The sequence below is a fragment of the Mesoplodon mirus genome (assembly GCF_964341445.2).
Source record: "Mesoplodon mirus genome assembly, chromosome: 7".
Classification (NCBI taxonomy): Eukaryota; Metazoa; Chordata; class Mammalia; order Artiodactyla; family Ziphiidae; genus Mesoplodon; species Mesoplodon mirus.
In genome coordinates, this window is record NC_138983.1 from 76,343,684 (window position 1) to 76,363,795 (window position 20,112).

Below are 20,112 nucleotides of genomic sequence, written 5' to 3' on the forward strand. Positions count from 1 at the left end.
ATCCGAGTACTCTCCACTCCCTCCCACAGGAGACTGTCACTCTGGAGGGTCTGGCTCTGGCTGCAAGTGTCATTCCACTGCTACCAAAAACCCGTATCCGTACCTGCTCCAAAACAGAACACATACCTGCTATGCTGGAGGTCTTGCACCGCCATTCCTCTGCTCTACTGTATCAGACTATTACTAACTACAGGACTAGCATTGCTCCGGAAAAAGGAGATGCGTGCCAGGAAACAACATTTCATAGGTGCTTCACTCCTGGATGCCGCAACGCTCAAAAGGACAACCAGCCTTGCAATCCACAGCTGGGAAGGGTGGCCAGAGCAGCCCGTTCTCCGAACAGCCAGCACCCAGACGCTGGGCCGTCGGAAGCGTATTGTTTCCTCTCACCTCCCTCGGCACTGGGAGCGGAACCGCCCCGTTCCCACCGACGTGGTACCACACGCGAGCCGCCTGGGTTCACTTACATCTCTCACTGTCGTTCTGGTCGGCAATGGCCTCCTCCAGGGCGACCGACTTTGGCTTTTTGTCCTGACTTCCTTTCAGCCTTTCCCAGTCAGCGGGGCTGAATTTGCGCACCTCGGAGTCTTTGGTCGTGGGGTGGCCACCTTCTCGCACTTTCATCTCCAACTCGGAGAAGCGCATCACTGCACGCTACAAAGAGAACGGAGATGGTAAAAAGACACACCTTACCACCAAAGCTATTTCACTGCCCTTACCTTAAAGGAAAGTATCTTCAAAGAAAAGTTTGCCCCAAACCAACCACAATTTATGATACAACTGAGATATTTTAAAATTGAACGATAAAAACGTAAGTGTGTCTATGTGTAACTAGTCACACACTCTTTCTTCGTAAAGCCATATGTATGTAGAGATATATGTGGTGTGTATGTATAGCCATACATACACTGTGGCATAGAGACAGACATTCTCTTTCGAAGGTAAATAAAACAAAACAAAAACACAACGCAAAGAAAGCGAAACAAAAACACAACAGAAAAGAAAACAAATGCACAGTGAATAAAGACGACCATGGCCCACAAACTTCCCTTTGTATATTTGGAAATGAAATTTAACTCAAAAGGTTTATGTAAGATTCCAGTAATAAAAATTTGAAGAACTGACCTCACAGTAAGCAGCGGGTAGACATAAAATACTGTCCTCTTGTAATCCTTCCATCTATGTAATTAAAATCAGCACTCAATGGATCATTTAGATAACTTCATCCATTTTTATAAGCATAAACCAATTTTTTTCTTAACATTGCAGAACAATTTGGCTTTATTTGTCTTTTAATTAAAAGTAAAATATCTTAAGGAAATTCCTATACAACATCTATCATTCACTAGCAAGTTAAATACATACTCTATCCCTTTAAGCAAGGTTTGTGTTTTTGTTTTGTTTGTTTGTTTGTTTTTTGGGTGGAAAAAAAATTGCACGAATCTCACAGACATGCGGCCGCTACACACCTCCACCAAGTATCACGTAAGGCATTCTAAGCAGCGCTTTTAGGTATATTTGTTTACACACCTCCACCAAGTATCACGTAAGGCATTCTAAGCAGCGCTTTTAGGTATATTTGTTAACGTACAGTAACGGCAAAGAAATCAAAGCGATTGATAGGTAAATGTCATGCAGTCTTTTAGACATCCTTCGCAATAATTAAAACTTCCGTTATCAGCATTTGAGTGGAGTTCGCTTAAAATCTACAGAATAACTTAAAGTATCCACTTACGTCCCCTTACTGGACACATTTCAAACATTTAAATTATCCTAAGCTTCATTAACCAAATCAGCCCGGTGTCCTGCCCTATCATACCCCCGGCCCCCTCCTCTTCCAACATTAAAAAAACCTGACAACTGGTCAGGCTCCTGAAATTCGGGTGGGGGGGGCTCACCTGCAATGCCCGCTGCTCCCGGCCGAGCTGACTGGAGTCTGCGTACAGTCCGGTAGCGACACACTTGAACCGGTCACCCACGTAACCCGCGGAGTTTGCGATTCTCTTTGCCAGCTTAGATGGCTTCGGGTTCAGAACTTTGCCATCGGTTGATCCTGCCTCGTCAGCTCCGTCTTTGGTGTAGGTGGGGGTGACATCCACACTCGGTGGGGCACTGCCCACGCAAAATGGTTTGGGATCCTCTTGGGTTTTCCCGAAAGTGACCGCAGAGCCGTCGCTCCTCAGGGTCAGCTCCAGGAATGGAGTCGAGACCGGCGTCGCCAGGTTCTCCTTGTTGGTTACCGCTGGAACATTCTCCTTGCTTAAGCCGGAAACTGGCTGGCCCGGAGCCTGTTGGAAAGTATAGGCTTCGTGGAAGTCACTGATGCGCCCCAACTCCTCTCTCAGGGCAATGAAATCCCGGTGTGGCTGTAGGGCCACATTTTACTTTTTATTTTTAATATATGTTCACATGTTTCCATAAAGGATCCAAGGTGGCCCATAATGTAAGGACACACAATATTAGCTTTAAAAAAACATGAAAAAAAAAAAAAAAAGGTAAATCATGATCCTGGAAATGGGTTGCATCCTTTTAAGGGGTGAGAATAACAGAATGAGTGAGCCAAAGATTTGGGAAAGGATCTGACATTTCCAAATGTCCAAATCTTAAAATTGCACCAAGTGGGAATGTAGCTGTGGCAGTATTAACCTGAGAGAGCTCTATGATCGTTGTCTTGACTCATCACTTGCTTGCAAGGTTATAAATGACAGGGTAAGTGAAGGAGGGCAAGTAGACAGATAAGACTCATTTCCTGATTCTCAAAAGAAGGGGCATCACCTAGGGAAGGGGACTCCAAAATCCTACAGGAATCCTCTGGATATACTAAATTTTCTAGGTGGCAAAAAGTATCTCATTTGACCCTAGCAGCCAGATGGAACTTAGAAAAGTAGTGAAAAGCTACTCAATTGAATGCAAGTCATATGACTAGGAGCATGTCAGTGAAAAGTTCAAGGGAAGATGCTGTGGAAGAGTAGTTCACCTTGTGGTTGAGCGTCCTCAGAACGTGCAATGGGAGGTGCAGCACCTGCTCTGTCTCACAGGGACCCTCCAACCTCTAAACGCATCTTTCCTGGGAAGCCGAATTCATAGAGTCAATTTAAAAAGAAGATAGGGCTTCCCTGGTGGCGCAGTGGTTGAGAGTCCACCTGCCGATGCAGGGGACACGGGTTCGTGCCCCGGTCCGGGAAGATCCCACATGCCGCGGAGCGGCTGGGCCCGTGAGCCATGGCCGCCGAGCCTGCGTGTCCGGAGCCTGTGCTCCGCAATGGGAGAGGCCACAACAGTGAGAGGCCCGCGTACCACAAAAAATTAATTAATTAATTAATTAATTTAAAAAAGATAAAAGTCTCTAATAGAGAAATTTTATCAGAGCCTAGTATTAACAGCTGTAGAGCCACAAGTTTCCCACGATACAGCCTTAGCAGAGGCTGTTAAGGCAGTGACAGAAAATTTGTACCGAGGGAAATAGCAGAAGAGGTTGCCTACAATTCACGAAAAGGATCCCTGCACTTGGCCTGAAGGAAATCAGCAAAATTTGTAACAGCTTGTGTATTTGTATGCGGGATTGAGAATGAATTTCATTTTTTAATTTCTCTGAATTATCACATAAGATTCAGAAGATGCTCTCTCTGCCTAGAAGCCACCCCACTGGGATAACTATGCCTACGGAGTTCCTTTGCCTATGACTCCGACTTGCTAACAGACTGGCAGCCTGGCCCCAGGGCCTGGTCGCTGCTCCCAGTGCAATGGTGGATATGGTGTCAACGCTTGCAAAATCAAAGCCCCTTACATCCTCTCCATGCCTCGGTCCCACCCCCCACCCCACTCACCATTGATGTTCAGGAAGGGGAAGGTGTCCTGGATGGGAACGTGGTGCTGTGACTGGTCCAGCTCATCTTCCTCATCTTCTTCATCCACATCATTATCTTTCTCATCCCAAGGAGCAGATCCAGTGGATCCTACCCGAGAAACACACACACGCACACACAAAGGTCAAAAGTGAGGTGCTCACGTTGCACTGTCATCCCTGCAGCTGACCCACTGTTCAAGCTAGGCACTGCCAGCACAGAGGTTCCTTGGGTTCAGTGTGCACCCTCAATGCCAAAGAGTGGGAACCAAGGGTGTTCACCCCACTCCCAGCTCCTCCTACAGAGCCCCAGTGCAAGCTCTCATCCCCTCCCCTATCCAGGAGCTGCACACCCTGCTCCCTTCTCCTAGAAATCTTTTAATTCCTACTCTAAACCCCTTTCTACACATTCGCATCCCTTCTAAGGACCCAAGGAGCACAGCTTCTCTCCTTTATAAGCTTACTGTGAAGACAGACCCTTCCCTCATGGCAGAGCCTCACTAGATTCACTGGAGGTCAAGTCTAAATTATCTGGCTCTTAGTCGGAACTGGCTAAACATTGAGTAAATATAGGGATCAGGTGGTATTCTCCTAGGAAAAATACCATACAAATTAAATGATCACTTACCCATCATTTATAAAGAGAACTTAATAGCCTTCATGATGTCATGGCAATTGATTCTTAGAACAGCCTTTGAAATACGCAGGAAAGATGAGAACCCAGATTTTATAGTGGAAAAAGCTGAGGCTCAAAACGTTGAATGACTTGTTTCAATGTCCCACAAGTAGTGAAATGGAAAGACCGAGGTTTATAACTCAGACCTTCTAAGTTTTAAGCCCTCCTTCTTCTAAACTACCTGGCCTCTCTTCTCAGTGTTGAGTCCCAAGAGAAGTTATTTTTTATAGAACTCAATACCCCCTCTTCTTTCTAATACTTTACTGTTCCACTGGGTGGGCAGGAAGACTGTGCTGAGTTTATATCTTTTGTTCTCTGGGTTCTTTCTAGGGACAGCATTTCTTGCTTTATTTACCAGTCTTCAACTTTGTAAGCGAGGCGACTTTCAAGTCGACTATCGCTTTAAGGGTCCAGCCCAGAACCTGGCACACTGTCCACCTTCTCCCCAGCAGCTGGGGCCTCACCTGGGTTAATGATAGAGCCCTGGGGCTGGGGGATGTCACACACTTGATATATCTTCACTGGGTTCATGGGCACCTCCTTGGTGCCGTCGTACATCAGGTTGAATTCCCTGCTCTTGTTGACGCACAGCGGAGCTGGGCCTTCCATTTAGCTGGGTCGGGGTCGTCCACCCCTTCCTGGTACTTCCCCTGTCTCCACAGCCCAGGCCTGAGGCATAGGAAACTGCAGTGAGTGCCTGCTTGTTGCCCAGAAACACTGGAAAGTGTGCCCGCCCTCCCTTGTACAGACACAGATACACACAGCCCTGCCTGACCGCCCCATCACCCCAACTCCAATTTACAGAGACTGCAGCAGAAAACACCACGCTGGGGACCAGGCAAGGCAGGGCCTGAGAGAAATTAAACCAAATGCAAATACAGTATTTTAAAAAGAGGAGCCTCATCTCAAGTGCTTGTGCCAGCATCATCTGTCAACACTACAATGGCCTTAATAAAGGGTTGAAAATAAAGAAAAATCTGGAACAAGTATACACCAAAATACTAATGGTAACTTTTGGATAGCAAGATTTCAGGTAATTTTGTTCTGGTTTGTTTGCCTTATTTGTTTTTCACATGAATTGCTTATATAATAAGAAGAGAAAGGGAGGTGGCGTATGATATGAAGAATTTAGGCTTGCAGTTCCCTCTCCCTTCAGTCTTTAACCTGATGCACAAATAACTGTTGAAACCAAGTACCTTTAGGAGTAGCAGCCCACAGGAGGGCAGGAAGCACGCTCTGGGGGTTCAGCTGGCCTCAGTGCGAGGCTGAGGGCCTCAAGTCCTAATAAACTCACACCACCTGCCTTTCCCTGCTTCCCCAAACTCCCACATTGGGAACATTTTGCTGGGAACACCAGGGGCTGGTGGCCTGGGCCAAAACCAGTGGGGCCCCGCCTCTCTGGTTTTCAATTTCCAGGTCTAACAGGCATTTATGTGTCTGTTCACGGGATATCAGCCCTCCCCCACTGTTAACGTATCTCAGATGTCTACACTTTCTTCAGGGCTGTGACGTATGTGCTGGTGCAGAAAAGGGGGAGGTCTTTGGCAGAGGACTCAAGATCAAGAGAACAAGATGGACCGGCCAGACTGCTCCCACTTGATGTTAGGAAGATAAGGTGGCCATGTAGTTAGAATTCTGCAGGGGAACATAGCCTATATAGTCTATGGGTTTGCGGATCCACAACTTTTATTTTTTCAGTAATGCCAACCAACCTCATAAGAGACTGACATATAATCCAGAATGCCAGTCTACTCGTTTTCAATGGGGGATAAAGCTGGTCAGTGACCAGCATGGTTAAGTCCAATAACCTGGACATAACCATGTATGATCTCAACCAGTAACTCCTGTATCTGGTTTCTAATGACAATTCCAAGAACATAAGACCCACTCAACATTTAAATCCAAATTTTCAGATGACTCCAAAGCTAAATGGAAATGATTTGATATTGAACTCTAAATTTGCATTATCTAGACTATCTCTTACCCAGTTGGGTAACCCAGAATCGACAGTAAAAGGCTCCTGCTTTCCCAAAAATCACAGGGCATAAAAATGAAAAGCACTGGAAAGGCAAGACCCCCAGTGAATTTGCAAAGCTGCTTTTGTGTCTTTTTCTTTTTGACCTTGAAGCCAGGAGAAATTCTAAAAATACAAATGTATTAATTTTTAAAACTTGACTTTACTGAATATTGTTCAGATCCCCAAGCCTACAAAAATAATTTTATTTTTTAAAAAATGCTCCCTCTTCAGACTATACTACAAAGCTACAGTAATCAAGACAGTGTGGTACTGGCACAAAAACAGAAAGATAGATCAATGGAACAGGATAGAAAGCCCAGAGATAAACCCACGCACATATGGTCAACTTATCTTTGATAAAGGAGGCAGGAATGTACAGTGGAGAAAGGAAAGCCTCTTCAATAAGTGGTGCTGGGAAAACTGGACCAGGACATGTAGAAGTATGAGATTAGATCATTCCCTAACACCATACACAAAAATAAGCTCAAAATGGATTAAAGACCTAAATGTAAGGCCAGAAACTATCAAACTCTTAGAGGAAAACATAGGCAGAACACTCTATGACATAAATCACAGCAAGATCCTTTTGGACCCACCTCCTAGAGAAATGGAAATAAAAACAAAGATAAACAAATGGGACCTAATGAAACTTCAAAGCTTTTGCACAGCAAAGGAAACCATAAACAAGACCAAAAGGCAACCCTCAGAATGGGAGAAAATATTTGCAAATGAAGCAACTGACAAAGGATTAATCTCCAAAATTTATAAACAGCTCATGCAGCTCAATAGCAAAAAAACAAACAACCCAATCCAAAAATGGGCAGAAGACTTAAATAGGCATTTCTCCACAGAAGATATACAGACTGCCAACAAACACATGAAAGAATGCTCAACATCATTAATCATTAGAGAAATGCAAATCAAAACTACAATGAGATATCATCTCACACCAGTCAGAATGGCCATCATCAAGAAATCTAGAAACAATAAATGCTGGAGAGGGTGTGGAGAAAAGGGAACCCTCTTGCACTGCTGGTGGGAATGTGAATTGGTACAGCCACTATGGAGAACAGTATGGAGGTTCCTTAAAAAACTACAAATAGAACTACCATATGACCCAGCAATCCCACTACTAGGCATATACCCTGAGAAAACCATAATTCAAAAAGAGACATGTCCCAAAATGTTCATTGCAGCTCTATTCACAATAGCCCGGAGATGGAAAGAACCTAAGTGTCCATCATCGGATGAATGGATAAAGAAGATGTGGCACATATATACAATAGAATATTACTCAGCCATAAAAAGAAACGAAACTGAGCTATTTGTAATGAGGTGGAGAGACCTAGAGTCTGTCATACGGTGTGAAGTAAGTCAGAAAGAGAAAGACAAATACCGTATGCTAACACATATATATGGAATTAAAAAAAAAATGTCATGAAGAACCTAGGGGTAAAACGGGAATAAAGACACAGACCTACTTGAGAATGGACTTGAGGATATGGGGAGGGGGAAGTGTAAGCTGTGACAAAGCGAAAGAGAGGCATGGACATGTATACACTACCAAACGTGAGGTAGATAAGACAGTGGGAAGCAGCCGCAGAGCACGGGGAGATCAGCTCGGTGCTTTGTGACTGCCTGGAGGGGTGGGATGGGGAGGGTGGGAGGGAGGGAGATGCATGAGGGAAGGGATTTGGGAACGGATGTATATGTATGACTGATTCACTTTGTTATAAAGCAGAAACTAATAAAAAAAAAATTAAAAAAAAAAAAGACACAGACCTACTTGAGAATGGACTTTAGGATGTGGGGAGGGGGAAGGGTAAGCTGTGACAAAGCGAAAGAGAGGCATGGACATATATACACTACCAAATGCAAGGTAGATAGATAGTGGGAAGCAGCCGCAGAGCACAGGGAGATCAGCTCGGTGCTTTGTGACCGCCTGGAGGGGTGGGATGGGGAGGGTGGGAGGGAGGGAGATGCATGAGGGAAGGGATGTGGGAACAGACGTATATGTATAACTGATTCACTTTGTTATAAAGCAGAAGCTAATAAAAAATAAATAAATAAATAAATAAATAAATAAAACACAAAAAATACAAAAATAAAAATGCTCCCTGCCTCAAAGGAGTTTACAATCCCTTAAAGGAGACAGATGATTCAATAGATCAGAAATACAGATACTATGTGAACACCAGTAAAACTGCCTAATCCATAAAGAGTCGGGGGGTAGGTATGGTTGGCCAAGTTTATCAGAATTTATGATTCTAGGGCTGAATCTTGAACATGGGTAGAAGTTAACCAGGTGAGAAGCGTGGGTCACGATACTCTAAGCAGAAGAAGCTTTATGGGCAAAGGCAGAGGCTGAAAAGCACAGTGCTTAGGGGACCTACAAGCAGTTCAGCTTGCGTGGAGGCAGCATGAGATCAAAGTCTGGGCTTGTAAGTAGGAACCATGCCAAGGAGTTTGGACCTGATTCTTAGAACACTGAGAACCACTGAGAGATGTAAGCAGGTTGTGATGGGATCAGATGTAAGTTTTAGAAAGAACCCTCTAGCTGCAGGACTGAAAAGGGTTTGAAGGGAGGCAAGGCATGAAGATAACACATAGTCTCTATATAATCCATATAATAGTGTCACTAGGGTCTGAACTAAGGAGGTGGCGGTAGGGATAGAGGATACAGGTAATGAACGAGCCGTTAAAGACGCTGACGTGACAAAGCTTGATGAGGAACTGATTCCTTGAAGAAGGTGAGAGAGAAATCAAGGATGATTCCCTGGTTTAGGGTTTGGGAGACTGGGTGGGGGGTGATGCTGACCACTGAGCTAGGAGCAGGTTTAGAAAGATGATTTCCCTTTGGAAATGTCGGATTTCAAATGCCTGTGGAAGGCCTAGGGGAGAATGCCCAGCATGCCCAGGGCAGTTTTTTATCCCCACTCACCTCTCACATCACCTGAGGGACTCTCCCTGCCTGCCTCCAGCCTGGAAGAAGGTCCACCAGATTACTGACATCTCTGCCCTGTGGGCAAGGACCAATTTCTTTTCATTTCTGTATCCCTGCTCAGGCTTTAGCACACAGTAGGTCAATGTGTATTTGTTGAATTGCCTCAAATTTACAGAAATACACTTCTTGGGGAATGAATAAGTTGCTTTTACAGATGGAAGGCCAGAAAAACAGCTATGAGCAGAAGGCCAAGGAGACACTGCAGAAAGTGCTGGAGGAGAAAATGCGTGCAGGACAGCAACTGCAGAGCAAACAGGTGTGGGGATGCTCCATAATCCTTGGGGCTGGGAACCCTGGGGCAGCCTGGGTGGCAAGGGAGCCAGCTGCACAACCCCCTGGAACCCCCAAGGCACCACCCTCTCCTCTGATCTCCCTCAGCGGTCCCTGGCCCTGGCCGAGCACAAGTGTGAAGAGTGGAAGAGCCAGTACGAGAGCCACCCCCAGCATGCAACTGTCCCCTACCCTGCCAGCCCAGTAATCATGAATGCCGTCTTCCTTCTCTTTTTTACAATGTGGTACATATGGATTTTTTAAAAATGAGATTTAACCAGCTTTTAAACCTTTCTTCTTTCTAACAATATCAGTACTCTCTGACTCTCCAAATGCGCCTTTTCAAGTGGATTTAATTTATGGAAAAATCACCCTTCATACTTTCCCCTTCTTTTTTAAACCTCCCCATGGTAGTGTAATGTAGTAGAAGGAGATTTGGCCTGGGAGTTTGGACACCAGGGTTCTAGCGGCAGTAACCCACAGTTACACACGTTATATTATTAAAGAAAAAAGTAACTTACAGAAATGTATGAGGCCATTATGCACGTACACACAAATATATATTCACTCATATATCCATAAAAAAGTAGTCTGGAAGGTTCTATAAAATGTTAAAGGTGTTCATCCCAGGGTGGAGGAGATATACGTTAACTATATTACCCTCTTAAATTTTTACAGTAAATATATATTACTTTTATAATTTAAAAAGCCAAACTTTTCATTTTTAAAAACCTAAAACATGAAAGAAAACTGGAAAACCAACAAAATTAAAACAATCCCTAAGTCTGAGGCAATGATTTTTGTATCCGAGTACAAGTGATGAATGAAAATACTAAGAATGGTGTGTGACACCTTAAAGTATAGAAAAAAATACAGTAAGGCAAGTAGGCATTAAGATAATAGAATATAAAAAGTTACCCAGATATATTCAGACAATGGACTACTATTCCAGTAATAAAAAGAAATGAATTACTAATATGAGCTACACGGATGAGTCACAACAACATGAGGAGCCAAAGAAGCCACGTGCAACAGGGTACTTATTGTATGCTTCCATTCATATGAATTTCTAGAATAGGAAACACTAATACATAGTGAAAGAAAGCACGTTAGTGGTTGCCTGATGCCAGGCCTGGGAAACTGACTGTAAAAGGACAAGAAGGAACTTTTTGCAGGTATTGGAAGTGTTCTGTATCTTGACTTTGGCGATGACAATAGAGATATACACATTTGTCAAAACTTATCAAATTACATGCTTAAAATGGGTACACCTTGTTGAATGTAATTCATACTTCAATAAAGTTGATTTTAAAGTTAAATTAAAAGTCACCTATGGGGACTTCCCTGGTGTCACAGTGGTTAAGAATTCGCCTGCTAATGCAGGGGACGTGGTTTCAAGCCCTAGTCCGGGGAGATCCCACATGCCGCCGAGCAACTAAGCCCGTGCGCCACAACTACAGAGCCTGTGCTCTAGAGCCCGTGAGCCACAACTACTGAGCCCGTGTGCCACAACTACCGAAGCCCACGTGCCTAGAGCCCATGCTCCACAACAAGAGAAGCCACCACAGTGAGAAGCCGGCGCACTGCAACAAAGACACAATGCAGCCAAAAATAAATAAATTAATAATAATTTTAAAAAAAATAGTCCCCTAGACGTCTGAGTGAGACAGAGTTCCTTTAAGCTTTCAGTCCCAGCTCTTCTCTGAAGCCTCCCCTCATTCACCCTGGCAGCATGTGACCACTGTGCATCTCTTTAACACCTTATATTTATCGGTTCCATTCAGATTTGATGCTTGAAAAGTTTTGTATATTTTATGTCTATCTTCCATTCAACTTGGTTCCTCTAAGGCAGGAACAATAATCTCTTTCATAAATTGAGACCATTACAAAAACAGAATTATGTTCCCTTTCCTCCCAATCAGGGGAATTTGAAGTAGGATTGATGAAATCCTGGAAATCATAAGCAAAAATGTCATTTCTGCATTTTTATGGCCACAGGGTCCTGTGTTTTCATCAGATTCTTGAAGATATCACAGAGCCCAACAATGTTAAGAACCTCTGCTTTGAATCCATGTGCTTTCACCCAGCTCTGTGGTACAAGGCACCCTGCCCCTGGGGCAATCTGTCTGTGGTCCCTGCAAAGATGATAAACCCACATCAAAGACACTTACTCTTGTGCATGTCAGTGGACTCTACTGCCATCTCTTCCTCCACAATGACGTCACTATCGCCATCTTCAAGATTCATTTCTGTCTCATCTAGAACACTGTCTTCTTCCTCTTCCTCCTCCTCATCTTCCTTGGAGACATCCTTTAATGTGGCAAGTAGTCTGTTGTAACCAGAAACTTGTTCTGGTTCACTCTATGCTTCACTTTCAGAACTTGAAGTATCTATAAACTCTCTGACTAAAAGGAAAATGGGGATTTTAAAAACAAAACTTATACTGTTCTTGTTGCTACCCCACGACTATCATCAGGCCCACAGTGGAACCAAGTTCAGACTTTTCTAAATAAAAACTAGCTTTTCTGCAAATATGCAACCCTATCTATTCAACCAGACCTAGCACCAAATTTGTTTAAAACAGCTAATCTAGCTATGATTCTAGAAGCGCTTCCTCTTCTTTGAACTGCTCATGTTCCACATGGGAAGACAGCAAACTAAACACATGGAGCTTTAGGTTATAAGGCGATCTAACCTATGTGTCAGACACTTGGCACCTTTAAAGGAGCAACAGGAAAACTTACAACAAAAAAGTGTACTTTATTTCTGAGTCTGTGGTAATGAAATAAGACCTTTGATGATTTTGCACTCTATTTTATGTTAAGCAAACATGACATTCCCTCTTAGGATTCACCAAGAGCCCTCTGGTAAGCCTCCTTAACAGGTTCTAACAGGCTAATCTCTCAGGACAGTTTCATACTTTATATGATATTAGTTATCACAATGGCATTTTAACAGACATCTGCACTTAAAACTAAGCAATATTACTAAAATATAGCTTACATCTAAAATCAAAGAGAGTGGAAATGTAGCCAAACTTTAGTACCATATATAATCTTAGAAGTAACAGTCCAGAATCTACTATCATAAAGAAGGTATAAAGCATTACCAGTTGACAAGTCTGTGGTTTTGCTTCCTTTCTGGAAACCCTGAGAAGAAACAGGCAATGTTAAACTTTAACTACTAGTATGTAGCAATTAGGAAAAGTCTAATGATACAACTTTAAATGAACGTGGCAGACTATACCGTTATAAATACATTATATCTATTGTCAAGTAAAAACTCCATATGCATTTGGACAGGTTTTGGAAGGATATGCCAAATAGATAATAAGAGACGAATGAAAAAGTCTAACAAGACCACATGACAAATACTACAGTCACACAGTAACAGGCTCTCATCCAAAAGATGGGAAATTTTGGCAAATAAAAGCCCTCGGGGTTCACCTTTTCTAGCAAATTTCTTAAGTAGACTATCCCTCTAACTGTTGATAAAGCAGCCCAAAGGGGGTGGGTTGAGCACTAAGATCATAACTGAGAGTCTGGACACTTAGAGAGGAACCCACAACTACCCAAACATTAGTTTCCTCATGGTCATTGAATAGATAGGTGATGTCGAGGGTCCCAAGCAATTTTTTTTTCATTTTTTTAAACTTATTTAATTTATTTATTTTTGCCTGCTATGGGTCTTCGTTGCTGCGCCCGGGCTTTCTCTAGTTGCGGCGAGAGGTGGCTTCTCTTGTTGCGGAGCAGGGGCTCTAGGCTCGCGGGCATCAGTAGTTGCACCACCCTGGCTCAGTAGTTGTGGCTCGCGGGCTCTGGAGTGCAGGCTCAATAGTTGTGGCGCACGGGCTTACTTGCACCGCGGCATGTGGGATCTTCCCGGACCAGGGCTCGAACCCCTGTCCCCTCCGTTGGCAGGCGGATTCTTAACCACTGCGCCACCAGGGAAGCCCCCAAGCAATTCTTTAAAAACATATAAAACGGGGCTCCCCTGGTGGCGCAGTGGTTGAGAGTCTGCCTGCCAATGCAGGGCACACGGGTTCGAGCCCTGGTCTGGGAGGATCCCACATGCCGCGGAGCAACTGGCCCCGTGAGCCACAATTACTGAGCCTGTGCGTCTGGAGCCTGTGCTCCGCAACAAGAGAGGCCGCGATAGTGAGAGGCCCGCGCACCGCGATGAGGAGTGGCCCCCACTTGCCGCAACTAGAGAAAGCCCTCGCACAGAAACGAAGACCCAACATAGCCATGAATAAATAAATAAAAATTAAAAAAAACATATAAAACGAACACAAGCTTATAAAATCTCTGCCCAGTCGCCACACAGGAGGCGTGCCGTCTAGCATCAAACTACAGGCTCAACAAAGGGTAGGAAGACCGGCGAAGAACCCCATCTCAGGCGGGAAGCCGCCAGGATCCCCGGGCGAGCTAGGCCGGCGCCGGGGCAGCGTGGCACGCGGCGGGAGCTGCCCTGTCACTACCCCCGGGGCACCGGCGGACCAAACGCGGGGACACGCGGGCTCCCACCGGGAAAGGACGCCGGCAGGGCCGGTCCCAGCCTTGCCTCTCCATACCTGTCATAGAAGGGATGCTCCTCGCCGAAATCCCTTAGATGCTTCTTCTGCTTTTTAGTTAGGGAGTCGAGCAGCTGGCTCTGGCTCCGGCTCCGGCGCCGGCTCCCGCGTTTGCCCATGGGGAAGACGTCAAGTCAGCCAACCTCCAAGAATCGCGTTTTTCACCTGGAAGTCGTCTCCTCAACCCACTCACGCGGGATTGCCAACGGCGCTTTACGGCGGAAGCAGGGTGCCGTAAAGCAGACCCGCTTTACGCCGCGCTTGTACGACAGGCGTTAGAACTTCCTGTTTCCCATTCCGCCCCCGAGCGAGGCTCTTTGGAAGCACGCGCACGCATGCGCAGCTTTTCTCTGAGCCCCGTAAGGCAGGCAGGCAGGGAGGCTTCGAGCTTCCCCAGGTGGGTAAATGGGTGGGTGTACTTTGTGCGTCTGTTTTGGCTGTGAGAATCAGCCTGCATAAACGTGTAGTAACTGAGATGGTTGAATGCAGTGCCTTTCTATTATGCCATAATACAAATACCAACTAACATTTAAGGCTGCCGGTGCATCTCAACTCATCCTCACAACAGTAAACAAATAGGCCTTGTTAATAAGCCTGATACTGGAGATGAGAAAGCTGATGCTTACAAAAGGTTACACACACACTAGCAAGAGAGGAGATGGAAACCTAATTCTCTCTGATGCGACCACCGGCTTTTCCCACTAGGATCTGCCACATGCGTGTGCTGTGTGAAGAATGAGGACGCAAGGCTGAGATTCCCGCCCTTACCCTACCCCCTCATTTTCTGAAAGTATTGCAAGGGCCCTTGGTAACACATCTGTTCTGGCATTTTTCATGTTATAAAAGCAAAAACACATCCAGAGAGGTAAAGTGACTTTCCTAAATCACCCGGAGAGTCGATGTTAGAGAAAGCAGTCAAACTCAATAAAGTGTCTCAAAACTGAATTGGGGCAAATTGGGATGGAAAACTTTTAAAGGGTAAGTAACTTTTCTATATCTGGGTCGTGGTGGTGGTTACACCTGGTATACAATTACCAAAATTAATCAGACTGTACCTTTGAAATTGGTACATTTTAATGCAAGTAAATAATAATCTCAATAAACAAAGAGGTCAAAACAGCGCAACTGGACTTAATACTCTAGAGACAGGCAGAGTGTGCAGGGATACTTAAAAACCACAGGATAGGGCTTCCCTGGTGGCGCAGTGGTTGAGAGTCCGCCTGCCGATGCAGGGGACACGGGTTCGTGCCCCGGTCCGGGAAGATCCCACGTGCCGCGAAGCGGCTGGGCCCGTGAGCCATGGCCGCTGAGCCTGCGCGTCCGGAGCCTGTGCTCCGCAACGGGAGAGGCCACAACAGTGAGAGGCCCGCGTACCGAAAACAAACAAACAAAACATGAAAATGTCTCCAAAGTCTTTTGGAGGTGGGCAGCATCAGTAGCGAATCGGCTGCTCCAGGAAGGCGTCGGAAAGGAAGATTTAATGTCCTTGTCACCCATACAGACATCACCGTGATTTCGCTGAAGTCCAAATCGGTTCACATAACCCCCTTGCTTGAAATCCTTTAAGGGTTCCTCACCTTACATGGGATTGGGCCTCAATGCCCCAGCAAGGCATGCAAGGCCTTTAGTGGGCTGAATCCTCACCTGTCCGTCTCTCCAACCTCTCTACTCCCACCCACCCACCTCAGCAACAGGGTCCACAGACAGTTCTCCAAACACATCTTTCCACCTTGCTCATGCTATTCCCTCTCCCTGGAACCTTCTTTCCCAGGAAACCCTGACTCAGTGCATCCTCTCTGCAACTCCCCATGACCTTTCCTCTCTCCTCCACAGCAAGAGGAGCTTCTTTATCTTCTGGGTTCCCAAAACCCTTTGTAGACACCCTTCTAATCTAGCCCATGACAACATAATTATTTGTTAATTGCTTTGTCTCCCCCAACTAGACTATGAGGTCTTTCAAGGGGAAAGCCTGAGGTGTGAGGTTTTTAAATCATTAATCCCTAACATTATGACAGGAACATGGTAACTGTTTAGAAAATGTTTGATAAATGAATGAAGGTTTGCCTGCTAAGCCTCTGCCAGAAAAATGTGAAAAACAGAATGTAGTTACACCAACATTCCACTAGAGAGAGGGAGGTAAAACTTTATCCCCTCTAGTGTAGCATTTTAGCCTTGTTCTCAGTCAGGTGAATATAATCTGATAAAATATTTCAGTTTTAGGCTAGGCCTAATATAAAACAACCTCTGATAAGCTTGAGGAAACATAATTATTACAGGTCACTCTATGCCAGGCTCTGGGTTTGACAATGGATAGTTCTTCTGGGTACAGATGAATAGAAAGTGTAGGCACTATATATAATAGTTTTACATTTTCAAGTTATGTAGAGTGCATTGAAACGCATTACAAAGCTTTTCTCTTTTCAGACATAATCTCGTTATCTAAAACATGCTCCACTTAGAAAGCTCATTGCTCCTTACACAATAAACGCTGTGGAATCCGATGACTATCCAGGTCTCTAATTTCCTGTTGCCCTATATCCCTCATACCCTGTCTTGAACACACACATATGCTGTTCATGAAGTCAGCTGAAACAACTCATACAGCCTAAAATCTAGAATCTAGATTAATCTCAAGTTCAATACCGATGTTCAATGAGCGTGACAGGCTGACAAACGCTCAAAGGCAGCAGATGACCCTCCCCCCGGCCCCCAACCCCCAGCAGCACCAAAACTCTGACTGAGCTGCTTCCTTAGCACCCTGCATCTATCAGTTTAGCATTTATCACAGTGTATCGTAAGAGTCTGCGTACTTATCCATACCTGGATGAGGCTGAGAGCTCCTTGAAGAGGCTGGAATGGATCTTATTCTTTCCCCCAGCCTCAGCTACTAGCACAGCACCTGGCACGTGGTGTTTAGTACATTTTTTTTTAATGAATAAACAAGCTCATTTCATTATACAGGTAGCGAGAGACTGATTTCTGCCAGCACTCTCAGGAAGAGGCTGGATGGCTTTGGGGTGTATACAGACATGTATGCATACATGTGGTGGAGGAGACTGATTTGAGGCATCTAGGAGGAGACAGATGTGTGGGTGCACACACACCTTCCCCAGAATCTTCCCAAATCAGTAGCTGAGGTGTCGGAGCTTTCATAATTAGAGAGTCATACCTTTGGATTATTTATGGCTCCCTGTCAACATATCTTGAACACATGTGCCCTTGTTACCACTTATATTATCACATAAATTTCAAAACTCAAACTTCCCCAGCATCTGATCTGTATCCTCAAATTGTGCTCCTTCCCCACCTTCCCATTCCTGCTCTGTTGAGAATCTCAGATAGACTCCTGTTTACTTCCTGTGGTTTGTATTAGGACATAGTTTGTCTTTTCAAATACATCACTATATGTCAAATAAGCTCTTTCAAATCATGTACACCATAATACTTGCAAGGGATTAAAACACATCAATTTGTATAATTCCATGAGTTCATAATGATACTAAAAATTAAAAAAAAAAACTTGATTGGTCAACCTGAGAAGATCCAGTGAATTGACTCCTTGTGTTGAAAATTAGTAAATGAAGGGAGAGAATCAAGCATTTCTTCTGCTTTTCCTATACAAACAGTACCACTGGGTAAGCAAAATTTAGGGGAAGGAAAAGCTTGCTTTCATAGAAATAGTCCAGCAAGTAAGTGAAGAAGAAATGATAGAATTAGAATATCACCTCATGAGAGAATTAGAATGTGACCTCTAATGAATTAACGAATTTAGACATTGACTACCAATGACTGGTAACATCACAAAATGAAAGACAACCAGACGGTATACGCCTCCTGATGGAAGTCTAAAATATCAGCTATAATGAAATCTGATCAAAGTTCTAAATCCCACAATGTATTCACGAGAGACACAGAGAACAGCAGAACATGTTCAACTAACAGTGTAAAAAAAAAAAAAAGACGACATTTATGAGACAATCAGAAATCTGAATACTGACTGGTTACATGATGATATTAAATAATTGTTATCATCTTTTTTTTAGGTGAAATAGTGCCATTGTAGCTATGTTAAAGAAAGAACCCTTATCTTTTAGATATTTAGAAATAAATATTTACAGATAAAATAATACAATGTCTGGGATTTGCTTCAAAAATAATACAGGGGCGGGAGTTAGGGGTAGTGGGTGGGCATACCTTGCATTGAAGCCGAGGGATGGGAACATGGGAGTGTATTATACTGTTTTGTCTACTTTTGTATATACTTGAAATTTTCCAAAGAAAAAGTTTTTAATAAAGAAAAACTAACACTTTTTTGAATATTCTGACCATCTTGTCTTAAGGGACAGCCACCCCCCTCCCACCCCTTGAGATCGTTATCCTAGGGAGTCTCCCCGAATTGAAAATACCCAAGTAACATTAATTCATCAGCCTCTCTTTACAAACTAGTATAAAAGATTATTTCCTGGATTGTTTTTACCCCTGAAAATACTGAGTCCCTGAGGGCAAAGGGCAAAGACAACCCTGCAGGAGGGAAAGGGAAGGGCTGAGCGTGAGAAGAAGAAAGGGAAGAACAAATTTTGCCTTTATTACAATTTTCCCAGGGCCTTCACTAGTTGGCACATGCATCTTCTTTGTGTGGGTTTTACTAAGAGAACTTTCACTGGAGGCATGAAAAATATGTTTCAATTCCGAACTCTCAGGTTAAAATTTCACAAAGCATCCCCTTTTATGTTGTCAAAGGCTAATATAAATATTTTCAGAAGCGGGCTCAGTGAGCCAATGATGAGAGCACTTGGGTGGAGCTAGGGCACAGTTGTGTCTGAACCTGGGAACAGTCTAGACCTGTCCATAGGACTACAATGACATGGAAAGCAGGAGAGAGTAAAGAGTCACATCAAGTGCTCAAGAGTATAGCTTTTTATAGCAGATCTCTGGAAGAACACCAAGAAACTGGTTGCCTCTGGGGAGGGAAGCTGGGGCACTTGGAATAGGGTGGGAGGAGAAAAAACATTGTATGACTTTATTGTCATAGCCAGGTTATACTGTGGATGGTGCCTTAGAATGTATGATGACATTTGCAAACAGCCTTTTGTTTACGTAAGTGACTGTACTTTTTATCTTGAAATGAGACAGAAGACACATGTCTGTTTGTTTCTGGGTTCGTTGGCTGGGCCATCTGCTGGCACTACCTGCTGTTTGCATATTTTCTTGATACTCCCTCCCTTTGCCTCCGTACGCCACCCTAAGCTCCCAGAATCTAATTAGGAGTAGATGGTCCCCAGAACGACAATACTAGGATTTTAATAGTTGTAGTGCGACTTCTATAGTTGTGACATGGTATTGGACAAAGCTCCAATTCTCTCACAGACACTCCTCTAATAGCAGAGGCAATGAACACTATCTTTGATGGCTCCTATTTTACCTTAAATATTCAGGTGAATTCTGTGGTTTATGATTGACATTGTAAGTTACTATTAGAAAAAAAGTGTCTCTGTGTTTATCCTGTGGTTTTTGTTTTGTTTGTTTGTTTTCGGTACGCGGGCCTCTCACTGTTGTGGCCTCTCCCGTTGCGGAGCACAGGCTCCGGACGCGCAGGCTCAGTGGCCATGGCTCACGGGCCCAGCCGCTTCACGGCACGTGGGATCTTCCCGGACCGGGGCACGAACCCGTGTCCCCTGCATCGGCAGGCGGACTCTCAACCACTGCGCCACCAGGGAAGCCCTATCCT

General features: G+C 44.3%; 2 protein-coding genes across 6 annotated transcripts in view; one reads left to right on the top strand and one right to left on the bottom strand.

The window, feature by feature from the left end:
• Positions 1-14,919, bottom strand: part of LOC309808563 (BCL-6 corepressor-like) — a 54,702-nt gene extending 39,783 nt beyond the window's left edge. Inside the window, exons 1-5 of the mRNA XM_082628943.1 lie at positions 14,385-14,919; positions 4,985-5,189; positions 3,828-3,956; positions 1,899-2,288; positions 468-654 (exon numbers count right to left, since the gene is read on the bottom strand). Of these exons, the coding sequence (XP_082485069.1) occupies positions 468-654; positions 1,899-2,288; positions 3,828-3,830 (580 nt within the window). The 5' untranslated portion in view covers positions 3,831-3,956; positions 4,985-5,189; positions 14,385-14,919. The remainder of the gene's footprint in view (positions 1-467; positions 655-1,898; positions 2,289-3,827; positions 3,957-4,984; positions 5,190-14,384) is intronic.
• The window catches only part of LOC309808565 (interferon regulatory factor 6-like), a 726,310-nt gene that overhangs the window by 270,328 nt on the left and 435,870 nt on the right, over positions 1-20,112 (top strand). The window lies entirely within an intron of this gene.